The sequence below is a fragment of the Pan paniscus genome, chromosome 10 (assembly GCF_029289425.2).
Source record: "Pan paniscus chromosome 10, NHGRI_mPanPan1-v2.0_pri, whole genome shotgun sequence".
Classification (NCBI taxonomy): Eukaryota; Metazoa; Chordata; class Mammalia; order Primates; family Hominidae; genus Pan; species Pan paniscus.
In genome coordinates this window covers 130,925,581-130,945,486 of record NC_073259.2, presented here as the reverse complement: position 1 = coordinate 130,945,486, position 19,906 = coordinate 130,925,581, and the positions used below count along the sequence as shown (strand labels likewise).

At 56.5% G+C, this 19,906-nt stretch overlaps 1 protein-coding gene and 1 long non-coding RNA gene across 5 annotated transcripts in view; both read right to left on the bottom strand.

Annotated features, from left to right (window-relative positions):
- The window catches only part of HIP1R (huntingtin interacting protein 1 related), a 28,947-nt gene extending 11,395 nt beyond the window's left edge, over positions 1-17,552 (bottom strand). Inside the window, exons 1-7 of one of the 4 annotated variants that reach the window (XR_004665482.2) lie at positions 15,986-16,206; positions 3,792-3,855; positions 3,278-3,420; positions 3,034-3,090; positions 1,931-2,011; positions 699-775; positions 313-374 (exon numbers count right to left, since the gene is read on the bottom strand). Coding sequence is in view for 3 of the 4 variants with exons in the window: in XM_034934731.3 (XP_034790622.2) it covers positions 313-374; positions 699-775; positions 1,931-2,011; positions 3,034-3,090; positions 3,278-3,420; positions 3,792-3,855; positions 15,986-16,078 (577 nt within the window). In the remaining variant the exon portion in view is untranslated. Of the gene's footprint in view, positions 1-312; positions 375-698; positions 776-1,930; positions 2,012-3,033; positions 3,091-3,277; positions 3,421-3,791; positions 3,856-15,985; positions 16,216-16,547 lie in introns of those variants that run through there. The other 3 variants (XM_034934732.4, XM_003812127.6, XM_034934731.3) reach the window with 3 other exon arrangements.
- Positions 4,835-14,942, bottom strand: LOC117975231 (uncharacterized). The gene is made up of 3 exons (XR_004665483.3): positions 13,137-14,942; positions 12,227-12,349; positions 4,835-11,798 (listed from the first exon to the last, which is right to left on the bottom strand). It is a non-coding gene; the product is annotated as an uncharacterized LOC117975231 (long non-coding RNA).
- Positions 17,553-19,906: the final 2,354 nt, after the last annotated feature.

Genomic DNA, 19,906 nt, shown 5'->3' with positions numbered 1-19,906 from the left:
TCCTGCCTCAGCCTCCCAAGTAGCTGGGAATACAGGCGTGCGCCACCACGCCTGGCTAATTTTTATATTTTTTTAGTAGAGACAGGGTTTCACCATGTTGGCCAGGCTGGTCTTGAACCCCTGACCTCAAGCAATCTGCCTGCCTCGGCCTCCCAAAATGCTGGGATTACAGATGTGAGCCACTGCGGCTGGCCAGGGTCATTTCATAGTGATCAGTTGGTCTGATCACTCATGTCTTCTTTTTTCTTCTCGTCCCATCTCTGGGGACTTAGCAATACACTCAGACCCCCGCATCCCCTCTTTACGGCTCACCTGATTCAGAAAGCTTCAGCTCACAATCCATGTAATCAAACATCTCCACAGTGAGCTGGAAGCTACGCAAGAGAAGTGGGGGAAGAAATGAAAAAGGGTGGGTGGACCCACCCACTCATCCTGAGACGCCCCCTCCAGTGGGGACGGGGGCACTGCCGACACCATGGCTCTGATGAGACAGCGTGCCTCTGCCAGGACGACAGTCCTTCAAGTACACCCCACCCTTTTAACTTCACCCTCTGTCCCTGGGAGCGTGAGCATCAACCAACAAAGCCATGGACTCATTCAACCCCACTGCCCCATGTGGATGCCTGGGCGTGAGACGCGGTAGGAAGGAATGGGGAAGCCGAGGGGAAGTGGCCATGTAGCCATGCAGAGTGACTCACATGTTGTTGACATCGGTCCCAGCTGCCTTCTCCAGTACCTCGTCTGTCACCTCCAGGCCCGCGGGAAACTGGGGATGCTGTGGAGAGAACCCCCACCCAGCGGCCACTGAACCAGGGCCCCCCACCCAGCGGCCACCGAACCAGGGCCCCCCCCACCCAGCAGCCACCGAACCAGGGCCCCCCCACACCCAGCGGCCACCGAACCAGGCCCCTCCACCCAGCGGCCACCGAACCAGGGCCCCCCCACCCAGCGGCCACCGAACCAGGGCCCCCCCCACCCAGCGGCCACCGAACCAGGCCCCTCCACCCAGCGGCCACCGAACCAGGCCCCCCCACCCAGCGGCCACTGAACCAGGGCCCCCCACCCAGCGGCCACTGAACCAGGGCCCCCCCACCACCCAGTGGCCACTGAACCAGGGCCCCAACACCACCCAGTGGCCACTGAACCAGGGCCCCCCCCACCCAGCGGCCACTGGACCAGGCCCCCCCCCACCCAGCGGCCACTGGACCAGGTCCCCCCACCCAGCGGCCACTGAACCAGGCCCCCCCCAACCCAGCGACCACTGAACCAGGGCCCCCCACCCAGCAGCCACTGAACCAGGGGCCCTGGCACCCAGCGGCCACTGAACCAGGCCCCCCCCTCAGCGGCCACTGAACCAGGCCCCCCCCTCAGCGGCCACTGAACCAGGGCCCCCCACCCACCCAGAGGCCACTGAACCAGGGCCCCCGCACCCAGCGGCCACTGAACCAGGCCCCCCCCCACCCAGCGGCCACTGAACCAGGGGGCTCCACACTGGGCCCTGGGCCCTGCTCTTGGCAGACCCAGGCTGTGGTCCACATAGGTGGCAGAGGGCAGTGGAGGGGGTTGGGAGGAGGGGAGCACCCGGCCAGCACAGCAGAGACTGAGGAAGCCCAGCACTCATGTCCACAGAAACGCCTGGGGAAGCCCATGCCCACGTCCACAGAAACGCCTGGGGAAGCCCATGCCCACGTCCACAGAAACGCCTGGGGAAGCCCATGCCCACGTCCACGGAAATGCCTGAAGTGTTCTAGGAGCTTCATGATGCCCTGGCTTCCCTGTCTCCCCTTTAGTCATAGTTGGGACAAGAAGGTGAATGGAAAGACTCATGAAGAGGACAGATCCCACCCTCGATGTCCCAACATGTGCCATAACGTCACAGTGGGAAAAGCCCACGGGTCCCTCAGCCCCATGACTCCCCCGAGGAAACCACCTTGAGGTGGAAGGAGATCTTGGTCAGCAGCAGCTTGGTGTAGACATTCACCAGCTGTCCGTAGCGGTCATGCAAATGTCCCTGTGTGAAGACAGACAGGGTGAGGGGCCACGGCTCGTGAACACGTCCAAGAGTCCTCAAGGACCTGGGCACGAGAGTGACCCACCACCGGGCACTTCTTCATTCAACAAACGTCTTCTCCTGGCCTCCACCAACCACCCTCTCTGTCTCTAGCTTTTTCCCTTAATCTTCCTCCTTGTCATTCCTGCCAAAGAAACTCTTGTGGGAAGAGAGCTCTTTGTCCAGGGCGGCAGGCCAGTTCTGAGCAGGGACGCTTTATTAAAGTGCTGGTGCTGGCAGGGAGGCACGTCCCGACGGGCGCCTGGACACATCCTCCCTGCTCCCTCCTCCAGCCCCACGGCCCCTGCGGCCAGGCCAGCTGGGCCTGCATCTGCAGGTGGCACCATGGGCAGTGTTTTCCTCGCTTCAAGGGAAGTGAGTCCGGGCAGTGGTTCTGGGTTGGATAACGCCCTGGTCAGGCCTCCCTGTGGGTACCCGGTCCAGGGCCTGCCCTGCTCCTATGTCCCTGCCCAGGCAGACGAGCCCCCCACAGTGCTCCAGAGAGAACCAGGCCAAGGCCCTCTGCCCACCAGGGACATCTCTAACTCCTGAGGTCTTACAGTGCATCCAGATTGCAGGCCCCCCAGGGCTCTCAGGCCTTACTGTGTGTGTGCTCAAAATGCAGACCTCCAGTCCTGATTCTTCAGCAGCAGTTCTGGGGGAGCCCAGGAACCTGCGCCCTGCCACAGGCTCTCTAACCACCGAGGTGCCCGGGCTGTGGTCTTGCCACATTTCCCAACTCGTGAGGACTAAAGGGCCCGGGTAACTTCGGAGCTGGAGGGCCCACTGGTTATGCGTGTGGAGCGCCCTGGGCCAGGCCCTCAAAGGCAGGCAGCATCTCCCCGTGCTGCCCCTCCCACTGTCGCCCCTGGGAAAACCCAGCCACCCGCAGGAAACTGCCCACAGGGAGCCACCCTTCGCCCAGCCCCACACGCTCAGGAAAGCCCCGAATGCCAGGCAGGACCTAGAATGACTGGACCTACCCACAGGTCTCCAATCTCCCGGATGTTGCTGCGGTACCGCTGGCAGTCATGCAGCACCTGCAGCGCAGGGAATACGGGAGTGGGGGAGTGTCCAGGACCGTGTGGCAGGGCCCTGAGACACGCACTCCCCACCCGAGGCGGGAGGAACAGCCCGGAGCTACGGGGACAGGAACAGGGCCAGAGCCCGCATGTCCACGGGACAGTGCCCCAGCTCCGGGGAGCAGACGCAGCAGCTGCTACTCACATTGGGGTGCCCGTCTCGAAGGACCTTGTGGAGGACGTGGCAGAACTTCCAGCTGAGAATGGAGCTGCTGGGTAGCGGCAGCCCAATGGCGTAGGACCAGAAGGTGAAAGCCCCCTTCTCGTGGTGTGTGCCCAGAATGATGCCTGCAATGTCAAGGCCAAGTGTGGAAGCAGAGACTGGAGCACGGGGGCTCAGCAAACCCGGGTGAGAGAGGCCAGGGCCGCCGGAAGAGGGCCGGCCCCCAACCATGTGCCCATCAACCCCGGGTCATCAGAGCTCCAGTGTCCAGCCAAGGGGACAGGAGTTAGGGCAAGACAAGGAAATCACTGGGCCCAATGGGGGCGTTTTTGTGATGAGACTGAGATGAGAAGGAGCCAAGCTGCACAGGACCCTCCTCCCCGGGCTCAGTGAGGGAACTTGTGACCCCGGCACAGCTGACCGCAGGCCACCTGCAGCACTACGCTGCTCCCACATCCACACCCGACTCCTGGGTCCAAGAGCCGGCCAAGGATACGCCGGGCGTGCTTCTCCTTCACGGGGGCCTCCTGGGTGTTGATGGCTTTGCTGATGCTGATGGCCTGTGAGGGACAAAGGAGCAGTGTTTAGAGCCCCAGGCAGCCACCCCAGGAGACACCACCCCAAGGGGGAGAAGCACAACACTGAACAGGATTCTGCCTGGGTTCAAGGCCAGTGGAGCGATGGGGGAGACAGGAATCCCCTCAACCTAAGCCTCTGAAGGACTTCCCTGTGCCTGATCAGTGCAGCTGGAACTACAGTGAACACCAAGAGCTCCAGGAGTCAGGGGACAAGGACCAAAGCTGGGCTATGGCTCCGGGAGGCCATCCTGCCCAAAACCTGCACGACTTGACTCTCCTGGCAGATGTGGTGCCCTGAGCCCCAGGTCATGGCCCAGTGTGGTGTCCTCCGGCCCCATCTCCCCTTGGGGAAAAGCAGCTGAGACTGGAGCCCCCGGCTGGGGCCCACCTGGCCTTTGCGGCACCCCATGAAGGGTGCACATCACATTGTCCCCACTCTCTTGGGAGGCATTCCCAGGAAACTTAGGCAAAGCCCAGGGCCTGTGGCCCACTGCCCCATAGGCTGCCCCTCTCCTGGGTGGGGCCTCGCCCTGTCAAACTGTGTCAAGCTCCTGCTGCCACCTGCAGCCCAGCCAGGGGCGGAGGAAGGCAGGAGTGGGGTCTGCAGCTGTCACCCGGAGCTGCGCAAGTGGCACCTTCACACTTGACCAAGGCCAGAATCTCAGCATCCCTCCCCGCTCCACCTATGGCAGTCTCACCCCTCCCCACCCCCGGCTACTGCCTCCTTTTCCGAGTAGGCTTCCTGGACGTGACTGTGCTCTCGAGGAGGGCTCACGGCGGTACCATCACTACAACCCGGCCCTGGCTCCGTGGGGCATGGGGTATTTCTCATGCGGGAACAGGTCTGCTAAACCTCTGTCCCCCACCACCAATGTCTGTGAACTGAGAAGAGCTGTCCAGGCCATGGGCGGGAGGGACAGGGCCTCGACAGATGCAGACACTGAGATGGGACATGCAGCCCCCAGCCTCAGCCCGGGCAGCTGGGCTCCTGAGCCACAGGCTGGCCTGAGCCAGGCAGGCCTTGAAGGGCAGGGAGCCGGCTTGCAGGACAGTGCAGCGCTCCTGCGCCTTCTCCCCCGACACCACTGCACTCTCCCACCCAACACCGGAGCAGAGGACATCCAATTAGGGTCTGCTGTGGAATTTCCTCTGTGAGAAAAGCCAGCCCAGGAAGCTGGGGGGCCCTTCCTGGTGGGACCTCAGATGGGAGCTGGGGGACTGCGGGGCTGGGCCAGGCAGCCTCTGGGCCGCCCCCAGCCCCTAGCACGATGCTGGCCCCCTTTCACACACAGGGCCCATTGTACTGGACCCTCCCAGGCAGGTGTCCTGGGGCTGCCCTGAGCCCTGCTCCCTGTAGTCGGGGAGGAGCTGCGGTCCCATCTCAAGGAACCACGACCTGAGGAAACGCACAGAGGCTCTGGTGGGCCTGATCCTGAGGGCTGCCCAGCCAGTGGCCCCCAGGCCTCAGCTCCTTCCTTGAAGAAACTTGTATCCACCAACTGTGAGAAGCCATGGCTGAGAGTGTCATGCCCCCAGAGGCAGAATATTGCTCACGACAGCAGCTATGATGATAAGGATCCTGAGTGCCCAGCCCCAGCCAGGCATGGGCAACTCGCCTCCCAGCAACAGCCCAGGGAAGTGGTGACTAACCCATTTTCCTGGTGAGGAAACTGAGGCACAGAAGGCTTATATACTTGTCTGTACAGCTAATAAGGATAAAGGCAGTGTTCAAAGCCAGGTCTGTCTGATTCCACAACCTGTGTCCTTAGTGACTCTGAACAGCCCCCAGGCAGTTCCTCCCGTGGGGAGGGGCTCCCAGGGCAGGAGGCAGGGGCTGTGACTTTCCCCAGCTCATTGGCAAGCAGCTGTCCTGTCACGAGCCAGGCGTGTCCGTCTCCGGGGTGTGTAACCCCATCCCCAGCTGCCGACACCTGAGCTGCCACCTGGTTCGGAAGATTCCTGGCAAGAAGGGTGGAGGCGAAGTGACTGGTGCAGACCTGGCACCAGAGAGGCTGTAGACACAGAGATGCGGGGGTTTCTCCTGACACTGAGGAAACCCCGGGATGGGGCTGAGATAGGGACCCTAGAAGCAGAGAACACATTCTGGGGGAATGGGCTGCCCTCTCCTCTTTGCGAGGAAAGACACAGTGAGGCCAAGGTGCAGCCACCCGTGTCCCCAGGCCCTAGGCTCCAGATGCCCACTCAGCAGAGCTCCAGCTCCCCACACCCTGCACCCTCACACCCTCCTGCAGCCGCCCTGTTGAAATCTGCACCTCCTGGATGGATGGTCTCTGAGGGCTGGGCACCCTCAGACAGTGGAGTGTTTCCTTATTTATCACCCTCTCCCCTCACCCAGCAGTCAGCAACACGAGGGGAAGCAGATCGGCCTATAGGTGCTGCTGAACCCCCAGCTCCTCAACAGTGCCTGGCACGCAAATGACTTTCATGGCAGGAGGGAGGCCCCAGGAATGCAGCGTGACGGGGCATGCCTTGGGCACATGGCATGGTCTCCTGTGCGCCTGGGCCTCAGTGCTGCCTGCTCCCCGCGCTGGCGGCAGGGGACAGGATCCGTGGCAGCAGGGCCCTCCCGGGCAGGGTGCCGGCTGGCTCTGGGAACACAGCCCCGTTGTGTCTAGGATGGGCAGATGTGTGCACCAGGCTCAGAGCGCCACACAAGGAGGCACAGTGCTCGCACAGTGGGAGTCTGTGGCTGCTCCGTGGGCCTCGCCTCTGACCAGGCAGTAGCAGCTAAGCCCTGTCCCAGGAGAAGCCCGGCCAGGTCCCAGTGATGTCCCACCTACTCCCGTCTGCTGCTGATCCTCCCTTGCGGAAGTGGCTCCAGGGGTCTGAGGGGCCGCAGCAGCGCAGGCGCTCAGGGGCTCACTCTGTGCTGAAATCCACACAGGGGGTCCTTGACACAGCTCTGCTCTGAGGCTTACAGTCCCGAGGCAGGTCCAACTGCCAGCAATACTTGGTTCTGGGTGCTGAGGTTCTCAGCATGCTGTCCTCATAGCTGCCGAGTGGGGTGAACGCAGTTCTCCCCATTTTGAAGGTGGGGAGACTGCAGCGTGCCATGGGAGGTAGAGGGCTGCCCAGGCCCGTCCCTGGGTTCTCTCTAGCCTGCATTTGTGCCCCGTGTGGCCCCTCGGGCAGAACAACCCAGCAGCTCTGACACAGGCCAGAGGCTGTCTGGTCAGCTGCCAGAGACACCCCTTCGGGGCAGCGCAGCCTTTGAGGAGTGGAAGGGATTGATTATGGACCTCAGCTCAGGGTGGAAAAACCCAGTGCTAGAGAAAGGAAGATCATAAGGACACATGTGACCGCCCCGGGGTCTGTCCGCTACTCAGCACCCACAGCTCCCATCCAGCTCCCAAGAAGCAGGGGCCTCACACACAGCCTGGCAGGGCAGTTTCCACACAGCTGTGAGTGGCTGTGGGACCAGGGCTCTGCAGTGGATGCAGTGATAATGTGCAGCATGAGAGCATGAGGAGGAGGATGCTGTTCTTCCCACTGCTGGGCACAACAGGGAGGGGTGTCTGGCTGGGTCAGGGGAGGTCTCTGGAGGAAGCAGGACAGAAGTGATAATGGAGGGGGACCAGGCACAGTGGCGCACGCCTATAATCCCAGCACTTTGGGAGGCTGAGGTGGGAGATCACTTGAGCCCAGGAGTTCAAGGCCAGCCTAGCAAGACCCCATCTCTACCAAAAATAATTTAAAACTTAGCCGGGTGTAGTGGTGCACGGCTGTAGTCCCCTGCTACTTAGAAGGCTGAGCATGGCTTGGGTCCAGGAGTTCCAGGCTGCAGTGAGCCATGATAGCACCACTGCACTCCAGCCTGGGCAACAGAGCTAAACTCCATCTCAAACAAAACAAAACAATAATAGAGGGTTCCACAGCAGCCGTGAGACACCTTGCAGAAGGGAGTTGGAGGGTCCGCAGAGACAGCAGAGAGGGGCAGACGCAGAGCGAGGTCAGCTCCTGCCTGGTTCCACAGACCCTGCAGCTTTTCGGGTCTCGAAAAATCCTCGGAGTCCACACCCACGCCCCAGGGGCCACCTGCTCACAACTCTCTGAGCCTGCTCTTATCCTGCCCAGTGCTGGCAGCAGGAGGGGCCTGACCTTTAAGGACAGAGAGTGGGGACAAAGCTCAGGTGTACCCAGGGGCCCAGGGGGCAGGTGAGGCTCTGCAGATACACTCAGGATAGCTGGCATCGCCAAGTGTGTAAGAACATACTCTATGCCATAAGGCCAGCAGACAGGTCTCAATAACCTATTAATAAATTCAATTTTATTGAGCTCAGCCTTGTACTGGGCCCCCGAGCAGACAGCATTGTTCCAGTGTTGCCTCATTAATGTTCACAAGGAACCTCGGAGCAGGCGGGCAAGGGAGGACATTGAGGCTGCAGGTTAACCACCTGTCCAAGGTCATAAATAACAAAAAAATGTGGGCCAGACATGGACCAGAGATGGAGATGGAGCCCCTCAGGCCCCTCCCAGGCGGCCCTGGGCTGCATGGCCTTCACAGTTCAGGGTGCGGGGTAGGCCTGGGTGCGGGAGAAGTGTGTCAACATAGACATCCTTATTGTCCCACCACAGGAACCCCACTCCCCCAAGGGCCTGCTAACATGCCTCCAAATTGCGAGTGGGCTCCGGATCAGGATTTGTTCAAATCTCAAGTTAACGAAGGCCTTGGGGCTGGCAGAGCCAAGGGGCCTTCCCACTACCCCCATCCCTTGGGGCGAGGGCATCTGCCTCTGGGCTGTGGCCTTCAGCTCAGTCCAGTGGCCAGGGGGAGCCCAAGCCCTCAGGATACACCTGCCCTGCTTCCAGGAACAATCAGGCCAGACAGAGCCCGCTGACTCGTGAGCAGCCCAGAGCTGCACTGGTCCCTGGACTGAGACTCATGGGGCACACCCCGGCGAGCATCTCAGTGAGTGCTGCTTCAGAAGAGGGGAGATCAGGGTGAGGCAGGGGACGCTCCCGAGAGGCTGCTGGCCCAGGCCTGATGTGGAGTCCAGATGGAAACAGACCGCAGGAATGGGCACTGTCAGCAAAGCCAGGCAACTGAGCTGGGAGGCTCCAGGCAGCGGCTGCCCCACACGCCAACCCCGCAGCACCCTGTGGCCCAGGAGGCTCCGGAGTTGTCTGTCCACCGATCATACTCTGTCCCCACCTCCAACCCCCGAATACAGGGACATCTTCCTTCCTGCTGTATCTCTAGGCCCAAACCAACATCTGGCTGTCAGCAAATCCCCACTGGGCAAATGGAAGGGTGAACACTCGAAGGACAAGAGCTCTTTCAAAGACAAGTACTGGACGACTTCAGGGCACTGAGTCTCCCCTTCTCCAGCTAATAATTTATCCACTAGAGCTGCAGAGTAAAAGTAACTATAAAACAATTTCTATTTTTAAAATCAACGCTGAAATGAATCAGACGTAAGCCTCCTTGTGCTGTATTATCGTGGCACCTAACAGCAGCACTTGGCAGGGACAAGAACGTTCTTCAAAGAGCTGGGGCACACGGACGGACGCTGGCAGAGCGGTAGGTTATTTTGCTTTAACATTTCCAAAGAGTTGGTTGAAGGACAGAGAGATCTCATTCAAATGCGTTTGTCCCCTCAAAGGCCATTGACAGAGCAAACACAGGGTTTCTGTAGCTGAGGAGGCCGGGATATGGCCACATGCAAAGCAGCGAGGTGGACAGCTGGGTCAGCTCCAGCAGACAGGAAGTCGGGGCAACTGCTCCACTCCATTTAACCTGTATCTCCCCTCACTCTCACCCAGGCCTGCTTGGTCCTGGCCACTCCGTCATTTCAGCGTTTAGGAAAGCTCCCGAGGGGAGCATGAGAGCCCAGGTTCCCCAGGACACTGGTTACAATGTTGCCGCCTGACCCACTGCCACCTCCGCCCCAGGCTTTGTGGGTGACACCCAGTAGTAGGAGGACTGTTCCTGCGTCACCCCTCTGCCAGGCTGGCTCTGGAAGTGACAGGCAGCCAGGTCGTGCAGTTTCATTCCCTGGGCCCTGGTGACATCACTCCACAAACCCGTCTGTCCCAAAAGCCAGGAGCCTGAGTCACCTCCAAGCAGATGAACCTACTGCAGTTTGAGGATCATGTTTATTTTAGCCAGAGAAAAAACAATCTCGCCCCAAATAAACTTTTCTGCAGGCCTCAGTCATTCCCTAGAATGGATGGCCATGAGCCTTTCAGACCTCACCAAGAAGACAGCATCAAAGAAGGGAGACCACCGGCCCCTGAGCATCCACTCATCCAGCCACTTACGACGTGGCCCTGCCTGAGGACCCCAGGGTAGGTGGCTGGTGCAGGTCTGAGCAGTTGCTCAGGGAACTCGGCAAGGAGGTGACACACTCCCACTTCTCAGGCGAGCCTGGTCTACACATGCGCCCACCCCATGTCTGTCTGCTTCCTCCCGCTCTGCTGGGCCAGCCGCAGCGTGTCAGGGCAGATGTGGAAGCAGCGCAAATAATGTCATGAGGACTGGGCAGCACAGAGAGGCTTGGGCAGGAGGACGGCAGCGGGTGGCTGCACAGAGGAGGTGATATTCAAGTTGGCATCGCAGATTACCAAGTTGGGCGGGGAGGGGGCGGGTAAGGGCATTGCCAACAGAGCAGCCAAGGCGTCTCAGGTTAGCCGGCTGGGTATCCCTGTCCCTTGGCCAAGCAGGCCTGGACTCCACTCAGAGGCTTTCCACTTTAAGCTGCTGGGATCCAGTGGCCAGCTGGGTTTCATTCACGAATGACCGGTGCAGCGCTGGCTGGGAGGCTGGCGTCTGGATCAGGTCAGAGAAGGGGCCTCGTCTGCGCCTGTCCCTATTCAGAGGGTGAGCAGTTCTGCCAGGCAAGGCTCCTGCTGGCTTTGTCTGCACCTCCTGAGGCTGTCGTCCCCCAGAATATCCTCCCAACCCTGGAGAGCCTTCATAATGTGGCACCTCTGGGCTCACTCTTCCAGGGAAGGGCTGTCCCCACCTGCCTGAGTCCCCCCAACCTCTGTGCAGATCCACTTTTCTCCCCAACCGCCCCAGCACACAAGGCCTCCGCTTACAGCTAATCTAAGGGCACCGGGCAGAGCTCAACAGGGAGCTTGTTTCTCTCTTTCAGCCCAGCCTGCTCTTCCGAACACAACATAACAGCCAACACTTACACGGCATTCACTACACACCAGGCACTATGAACACCTGTAAATCTTCACAACCACTCCAGGAGGTGTGTAGTATTATTGCCCCCATTTTGTAGATGAGGAAACTGAGGCAGAGTGGTGAAGGGACTGAGGCAGAGTGGTGAAGGGACAGAGCCAGGGGCTGAACCTGGAGCTTGCTCTTGACTGCCCTACCATTCCACACGTGGCCACAGTTCGCATCTCTCCACCTCTTAGAGGGTACAAAGATGACTCGGACCTTCCTGGGGCACACCCCAAAGCTACAGGAACAGGCCAAATGGTAAGACAGCAAGCGGCGCTCAGGAATGTGTCATGGGCATCAAAACACATCAGAGACAGGGAGGGGGAGGTCAAGGATGGGTGGCCCCTTCCCACCCCAACCTGGACCAAGAACAGCCTCTGGAATAGCTCTGCCAGGGAGGCAATATGCAGCCCAGGTGTCGGGAAGTCAGCGGCCTGCCGGGCATCACCACGAGGGCATCACCATGTGGGCTGATGGGGTGGAACCGAGCAGAGGATGTCACGGGGCGAGACAGCAGTGCGCATGCCCAGGAACAACGAGCTCAACGCCCATGCCATGCTGCGGGCAAATCACTCCTATACACGTAAATGTTGCCCTTTTCTAAAAGCCACCAGGTGATTCTAACACTTGCATTGTCCGGCACGGTAGCCGCTGGCCGGTGCGGGCTGTGAGTATTGGAAAGGTGGTAAGTCCAGACTGAGATCAGCTGGGAGTGTCCAGTACATACCTATTTCAAAGATTTAGGAGAAAAAGAATGTAAATTCTCCTATTCATAATTTTTGTGGCAATTACATGTTGAAAGGGCTAGCTTTTGGATATACTGGGTTAAATAAAATATGCTATTACAGTTAATCTCACCCGTTTCTGTTGACTTTTCTAGTAGTTACTAGACAATCTAAAAGTACACACGTGGCTTGCCTCTGGTTCCTCCTGGACAACACTGCTCTACTGTGTGCCGGGGCTGAGAAGCCCTCAGTTGTCAATAAATGTTAATCTTGACAGGATTTTGGTTTCACGGGGGATGCTAAGCATGTATGTCACCGACCTGGAAAATTGGACCTATGAACCGTTTCCACATATTGCTGCCCTAGACAGTCCCTGCCCCACAGGAACCCCTCACACCTGGGTAGTTTCATGTCTACAGTTAATGCTCACCTGCCAGACTTGGCTCACTCAGCAGTGGCCAGAGGCCTTGCAGTGTAGTAAAGGGTTTCTCTCATCCTAACCTGAGAGGAATCTTCTGGGCTTGATCTCCATCCTCTGGGCCTGCAGTGGAAACTGAGGCCCAGTGAAGCAGAAAGGTTCACAGATCAGGAAAAGGCAGGACTCACCATTAGCATTTCCAGTACTCCTAACTGAGTCCTTCTTCATGATATGCTTCAAAGATGCTTTCTTCTCTAGATGTTAAACTTTTCAGCCGAGGAAGGGAAGGGAGAAAGACGGCTGGGCCGAGTATCTGCTGAGGCCCTTCTATGCCCCAGGTGCTGTTTCATGTTTACATACTGGATGTATTAGTTCCTTATGGCTGCCATAACAAATCACACAAACTCGCAGTTCTGGAGGTCGGAAGTCTAAAACAGGTCTCACAGGACTAAAAGCAAAGTGTCAGAAAGGCTGTGTTTCCTCCTGGAGGCTCTAGGGAAGAATCCATTTCCTCGCCTTTTCCAGGCTGTGGAGGATGCCCATACTCCTTGGCTAGTGGCTCCTCCCCAGCAGCAGGCAGTGAGTCTTTCTCACATGGCCTCAGTCCGACCTCCTCTCCTGCCTCCCTTGTCCACATTTAAAGACCTTTGTGATTACACTGAGCCCACCTGGTAGCCCAGGAGAATCGCCCCATCTCAAGGACCATCTCAGCTGATGAAAAACTCTAATTCCACCTGCAACGCCTTACTAAGTCATTAACGTAGTCACAGGTTCTAGCTGCCACACGGTCTCTCTCTTACACCTTACAACAGCCCTATACGATAGCTGGAACGATCTGTATGGTTTTTTTTTCAGACAAGGACATAGATTTACAAGTTAAGCAACTTGCCAGGGACACAGGCTAGAGCCTAGGTCTACCTACCTACTAGTGCCTTTATGATGATACCACACCCTCTTTTTAAATGGTACAGGCAGTGTTCAGGTTCCAAATACAGGCATGCTGTATTTTGTAGTATTCTGTATTCAGAAAACAACAGCAACAAGACAATAAAAGTTTGTCACCTCCATTTTGAAAAGGATTTTTTTTTTTTTTTACCAAAGGGACTAAAGTCATACGGAAGAAAAGCATACACTGGTTTTCTGGACATTCCCCTGGGATTATACACACACACCATGCAACAATCACAGGCACCAGCTCCCAGCAGGCACATGATCGCCTCTCTTCACACTCCTGAGCGCTAACCCCACAGATATTTGCAAACAGGGTGTGTCCTGTCAAAAAAGCTCACAGGAAAGCAATTATCTTCCTCCTGACCCAGAAGCCCAGGGGAGAAAAGCGAGGCTGGCAGGCTAGTGAATATTTAAATTCTAAGCCAGCCTAGTGCTCCTGCCACAGCACACAGTGCTGTGGTCAATGCAAGACAAGCAGCGTATTACAAAGGAAGCCAGGTCCCTGGACTGCATGTGCTATTTTCTGTCCAGAAGGAGACATGGAAGTAGCAACCTCAGCTCTCCAGGTCCTTTTCCACCACGGGACCTGGCTGGCGGCTCACCTGATTATTTCTGGGAACGATCTAATTAAATATTAACCACGTACAAAACCTCATTCTTACATTCCTCAATAAGTCACTGTGAAGACGAGCAAACCCAGACAATGAACTCAAACTCCAACTTTCCAGAAAATGGGGCCCTAGAATAGGTAAGACCTGTGACATTCACCCATTACAAAGTTATTCATTGTTAGTGGCCCTCTTAGCCTCTGAGAAAAAACCAGAGCAAAACAAAACAAAATAATCCACCTTCGGAGAGGCGCCTGTAATCCCAACACCTCGGGAGGCCGAGGTGAGGCGGGTGGATCGCCTGAGGTCAGGAGTTCGAGACCAGCCTGTCCAACATGGTGAAACACCTTCTCTACTGCAAACACAAAAATTAGCCAGGTGTGGTGGCGCACGCTTGTAGTCCCAGCCACTTGGGAGGCTGAGGCAGGAGAATCACTTGAACCCGGGAGGCGGAGGTTGCAGCGAGCTGAGATCATGCCATTGCACTCCAGCCTGGGCAACGAGAGAGACTCTGTCTTTAAAAAAAAAAAAAAAAAAAAAAAAATCCACCTTCTTGTGTATCAAACCAACCACTAAAATGTGTGCTCCTGTATCAGAGATTCTCTCTTTGACACTCAGGAAGGTTGCCCTTGACTTCTTATCATTTAAGAGTAAGATCAATGAAGTTGGTCCTTCACATCCCATCTCCTCCATGTAGCAATCAGACCTCTTTATACCTCCTCAAAGGCACGAGAAAAAACTCAGTGAATAAACAAAGTTTCTGACAACATCCAGATCTGTCTGCCAATTCAGGTTTTCTCCCTATGATCTACAAGTTCCTGGCACAATTAATTATGTATTGGTGACTTTAAATTTTTTTTAAATGACGGGCTATCCGGGCTGAACCAGTTGATGGTGATGAAGATCACAAGGATAAATTGGTAATTTGCAGCCACCTGGGTTCCAGCACTTGGCATTTCTAAAGCCTTGATATCCTCAGGATTTATTATCGCTTTCTGGGTCAATCCCAAGCACAAAGGTTAGAAGGTCTCCCTGCGTTCTCTCTCATTTCAAAACGAAAGCTGTTGTAGAGTGCGCGTGCTAACTAGGTGTGAAGGCAACCGCAGAAGTCATAGCTCTCTGCAAGGACAAGTGGGACGGAACTTGCAAATAGCCGCCACAAACGCAAATGTCACCAACCTGCTTTAGACAGGAGTGGGAGGGGTCCTCTGGCTTCCTTTACCTCTAGAGTAAAATTTTTCAGCCATTTCAGTCTTGGTTGACTTATTTTGGCAAATAAACAAGTATGCCCCCCTCCACCGCCCATCCCCCAAGCCTGAGAGCACTTCAAGAGTTTGTAAAATAAAAAGCAACAGGAAACCAGAAACGCAGCAACGTCTGCATCGTGGGTCCCCGGCACAAACACAAGTACAAAACGCACACCCGCGCCCTTATTTCATTTCTAACGCCTTCCCAGGATAGGCATCATCTGGAAGAGTTACAAGCGTGGGAGGCGCAGGAAGGGAGCCCCAGGAAGTTTCTGTCTGTCGGGCGCCGGTATTTAATGAGGGGGTGTGCACCTATTTATACGTGGGCAGCGCTCGGGCAAACAAGTCTGGCGACATACGAGAAGCTTTTCACCCAGCAAATAATAGGAGACTGTGCAGCCCTGGGAAACCGCTCACGAGAGAAGGAAGCTGGGAGTTTAAGGAATTTCCTTTAAGGAAATTGCCCGTGGGGGCATCGGTTTCAGGGGGTAGGAGACAGGGGCAGGAGCCGGCAAGGAGCGGCACGGAAGGTCGGGGACCCCAGTCGGGCCGCGCCGGCCCCGGGAGCACCTGGATCCCCAGCCCCCTCGATCCCCGGCGCGCTGGGCTCGCGCACACCCAACCCCGGCCCCATCTCCGTCCCCCGCCGCCTCAGCTCCGGCGCTCCCGGCCCGCGCACACCCTGACCCCGGCCCCCTCAGCCCCGGCGCCTCTGGGCCCGAGCGCCCGGCGGGAGCGGGGAGCGCGGCTTCCGGTTCACCTGCGCGCCGGTCGGCTCGGGCCGCGGAGGCCGGCGGGGGGCGGCAGCGGAGCTCTCGGAGAGCCCGGGCGGACACAGGCCCTGCCCCCGCGCCGTCCCCCGCCCCTGGCCGGCGCCTCCCGGGCCCCAGCCGTTCGCGCGTGAGGGGTCAGGGACGCCGCTTGCCCGCCCGCCGCCGCCCGCCGCCCGCTCGCCGCCCGCTCGCCTGGGTCTTGTCGAACTGCTCGCGCTCGGCCTCCAGGCTGTGGCCCGGCCTGCGGCTCAGCACCCGCGCCGGCACGTTCTTGATGCTGTTCATCCTGCCGCCGCCGCCCGCTTTTGTCCGGCTCCGTCCGCGCGACTCACAGCCTCACGGTCCGGCAGCCCCAGCCTAGGCACCGCGAGGCCACCGCGCCGCGCCCGGGCCCGCCCGCCGGGGAGGAGCCCGCCTCGCCCCGCCCCCAACTCCAGGGCACGCCCCTCCCCCGCACACCTCCAACCCCGCCCCCCGCGATCTCGGGACACGCGCCTCTCCCCGCACATCCCCAACCCCCCATCCCGCGGCGACCCCGGCACACGCCCCGCCCCCCGCACACCTCCAACCCCCACCTCACTCACAAGGTTGGGGCACAGACCAAACGCCCCCCCAGCTCCTCCCCACCTCTAATCCCCTCCCTAAACCCGGAGGGGAGGGGAGGGGAAGGGGGAGGGGGAACCCCTCCCTCCTCCTTCCACCCAGGGTAGGGACCCCAGCCAATTCCCTCTCCCCACCCCTCCCCCGAACTCACTAAGTCTTGTCTGCACCAGGGCAAGATCTGGTTAATTGGAGAAAATCTGGCCTCCATGAGTCTGGTCGGTGGCAGCACAGATAGACGCTTTTTTTCCTTTTTGGTCTTAACGTATGTGTCAAAAGGCACACAATGACACTCTCCCCTCTTTGTGCAATTCTGACATAGCTGCAGCTGTTATCCATGCGGGGATGCAGGATGCATTTCCAGAGACGCAGCCGGCTCCGCAACCGGACACCTCGCCAGCGCCAGGGACAATGGGGGCTGAGGCCGGGCGGTATTAGGCTGGCACAGAAGGCAGGCGGATCTGAACAGCAAAGTACACCGAGGAGATGCCGCCAGGGGTGGCGTGAGGCTTTTTAAAAACATTATTATTGGCTTTCCCTTAAAATTACTGGTCACAAGACTGAAGTAAAAAAATAAATAAAAGCCCAGAGTCCTCTCTAAGCGTAGCTCTCAGATGGGTATTGTGTTTCTGCTGTTTCCCTTTCCTATCGGAATGCAGATGTGGAATCATGCATAAAGGTCCCTTGCTTTTGAAGGGAGAGGCACCGCCTGCCTGTAAGGAGGAAAATGACGCCCACGTAATCCTGACCCTTGTCTCCCTAGTGAGACTGTAACCTGTCTGAGGTCAGGGACCCTTTCCTTTCCTTTCCTTTCCCTTTCCCTTTCCTTCCTCCTTTTCTTTCTTTTGTCTCTTTCTCTCTCTTCTTTCTTTCTCTTTCTTTCTTTCTTTTCTTTTTTTCTCTTTCTTTCTTTTCTTTTTTTTTAACCGAGCTTCACTCTTGTTGCCTAGGCTGGAGTGCAATGGCACGATCTCACCTCACCACAACCTCCGCCTCCTGGGTTCAAGCAATTCTCCTGCCTCAGCCTCCCAAATAGCTGGAATTACAGGCATGTGCCACCGCGCCTGGCTAATTTTGTATTTTTAGTAGAGACAGAGTTTCTCCGTGTTGGTCAGGCTGGTCTCGAACTCCCGACCTCAGGTGATCCGCCCGCCTCGGCCTCCCAAAGTGTTGGGATTACAGGCGTGAGCCACCGCACTCCGCCAGGGACCCTTTTCTTTAACTGATTCCTCACCCTCCAGCCCAAGAGCTAGAGCTGACCCCAAAAGATAACATTTGCCAAGACTCTCCTGTCACTCCACCAAAAGGAGAAATTAATCCTGTTTTCTCTAATTCCAATCACTAAAAAGCTTCTTTATCAGAATAACGGTAGAATCACAATAGCTGATATGTATTGAATGCTTATTATTTGGCAGGCACTGGGCTAAACCCTTCATATGTAACTTAGTCAACTTAGTTGATAGCTGTGCTCTAATAAAGACCACAGTAAAGGGGCTTTTTGCGGTACTCCAGCTGTTTCTCACACTCCTTTTTCCACACGGAACAAAAGTGGTTCTCCTGTGACCCTTCACGCATATACAGCATCCCTTTTCAACCAGGCAACAGCACCTCTAGGTCTAGCACATCTGCCATAGTGACTTCCCATTAGCAACTGGCTTTTTAAATAATCACAGAGCCTATTACTGTGCCGGGCACCAGGCTCAGCATCTGTTAAACAGTATCTCACTTATTCTTCTTTAAAGTTGTTGATGAGGCTCGGCACAGTGGCTCATGCCTGTATTCCGAGCACTTTGGGAGGCTGAGGCAGGTGGATCACTTGAGCTCAGGAGTTCGAGACCATCCTGGGCAACATGGTGAAACCCCATCTCTACCAAAAAATACGAAAAACTTAGCTGCTGTGATGGTGTGCCTGTAGTCCCAGCTACTCAGGAGGCTGAGGTGGGAGGATCACTTAGGCCTGCAAGGCAGAGGTCGCAGTAAGCTGAGATCATGCCACTGCACTCCAGCCTAGACAACAGAGTGAAACCTTCTCTCAAAATAAATAAATAAATAATAAAGCATCAACAACTTTATTTTAATTAATTTATTTTTTTTTAAGACAGGGTCTGGCTTCGTTACCCAGGCCGGAATGCAGTGGCATAATCATAGCTCACTGCAATTTCTGCCTCCTGGGCTCAAGTGATCCTCCCACCTCAGCCTCCTAAGTAGCTGGAACTGGAGGGATGCACTATCATGCCCAGCTAATTTTTTTTTTTTTTGAGATGGAGTCTCACTCTGCCACCAGGCTGGAGTGCAGTGGCACGATCTCGGCTCACTGCAACCTCTGCCTCCCGGGTTCAAGCAATTCTCCTGCTTCAGCCTCCCAAGTAGCTGGGACTACAGGCGCCCGCCACCACGCCCAGCTAATTTTTGTATTTTTAGTAGAGACAGAGTTTCACCATGTTGGCCAGGATGGTCTCGATCTCTTGACCTCGTGATCTACCCACCTCGGCTTCCCAAAGTCCTGGGATTACAGGCGTGAGCCACTGCGCCCGGCCATGCCCAGCTAATTTTTAAAATTTTTTTGTAGAGACAGAGTCTTGCTAAGTTGTCCAGGCTGGTCTCAAATTCCCGGGCTCAAGTGAATTCGCCCACCTTGAAAGTACTGGGATTACAGGCCGAAGCCACTGCACCTGGCCTCTTGATGGTATTTTTTTACAGAGCAACAAACAAGCTCAGGTTCAGAGAGTTTAGCCCAGGTTCACACAACTGGTAAACTCTGCATTCGGGATCCAGACCCAGATGTGCCTGATTTCAAAGCCAGTGCTCTCAACACCCATGCCATTTGGACTACATTTTGTGGTCTGTGACTTTCAGTACTATACTACCTTGGGCTTGCTGTTTGGGACCCGAGAGCACTCTCCTAATACATCTCTAAGGGATTGTACTTTATGTGCTTGTAGGTAAGATTTTGAGCTATTAGAGGGCCACCCTGTCTTACTTAGTTTTATGTACTCAGTGCCTAGCGGGGCACCTGGCACATAGCAATGTTCAATAAATGTATGTGAAATGAAGGGCTGAAAGAGTGAGTAAACAAATACCTCCTTTGGTATACTTCAACATACAGCTGATCTCACGAAAGAGCATCACTGAGGACATAAGGATACAAACTTCCCCACTCTTTTGTTTGTTTGTTTGTTTTTGTTTTTGAGACAGGGTTGCCCTCTGTCACCCAGGCTGGAGTGCAGTGGCATGATCTCAGCTCACAGCAACCTTCGCCTCCTGGGTTCCAGCAAGTCTCCTGCCTCAGCCTCCTGAGTAGCTGAGATTACAGGTGTGCGCCACCACAGCCTGGCTAATTTTTGTATTTTTTGTAGAAACAGGGTTTCACCATGTTGGTCAAGCTGGTCCCGAACTCCCAACCTCAGGTGATCCACCTGCCTCGACCTCCCAAAGTGTTGGGATTACAGGCATGAGCCACCGTGCCTGGCCCAAACTTCCCCACTCTTAATTTTTCTGGTTCATCTCTCTAAC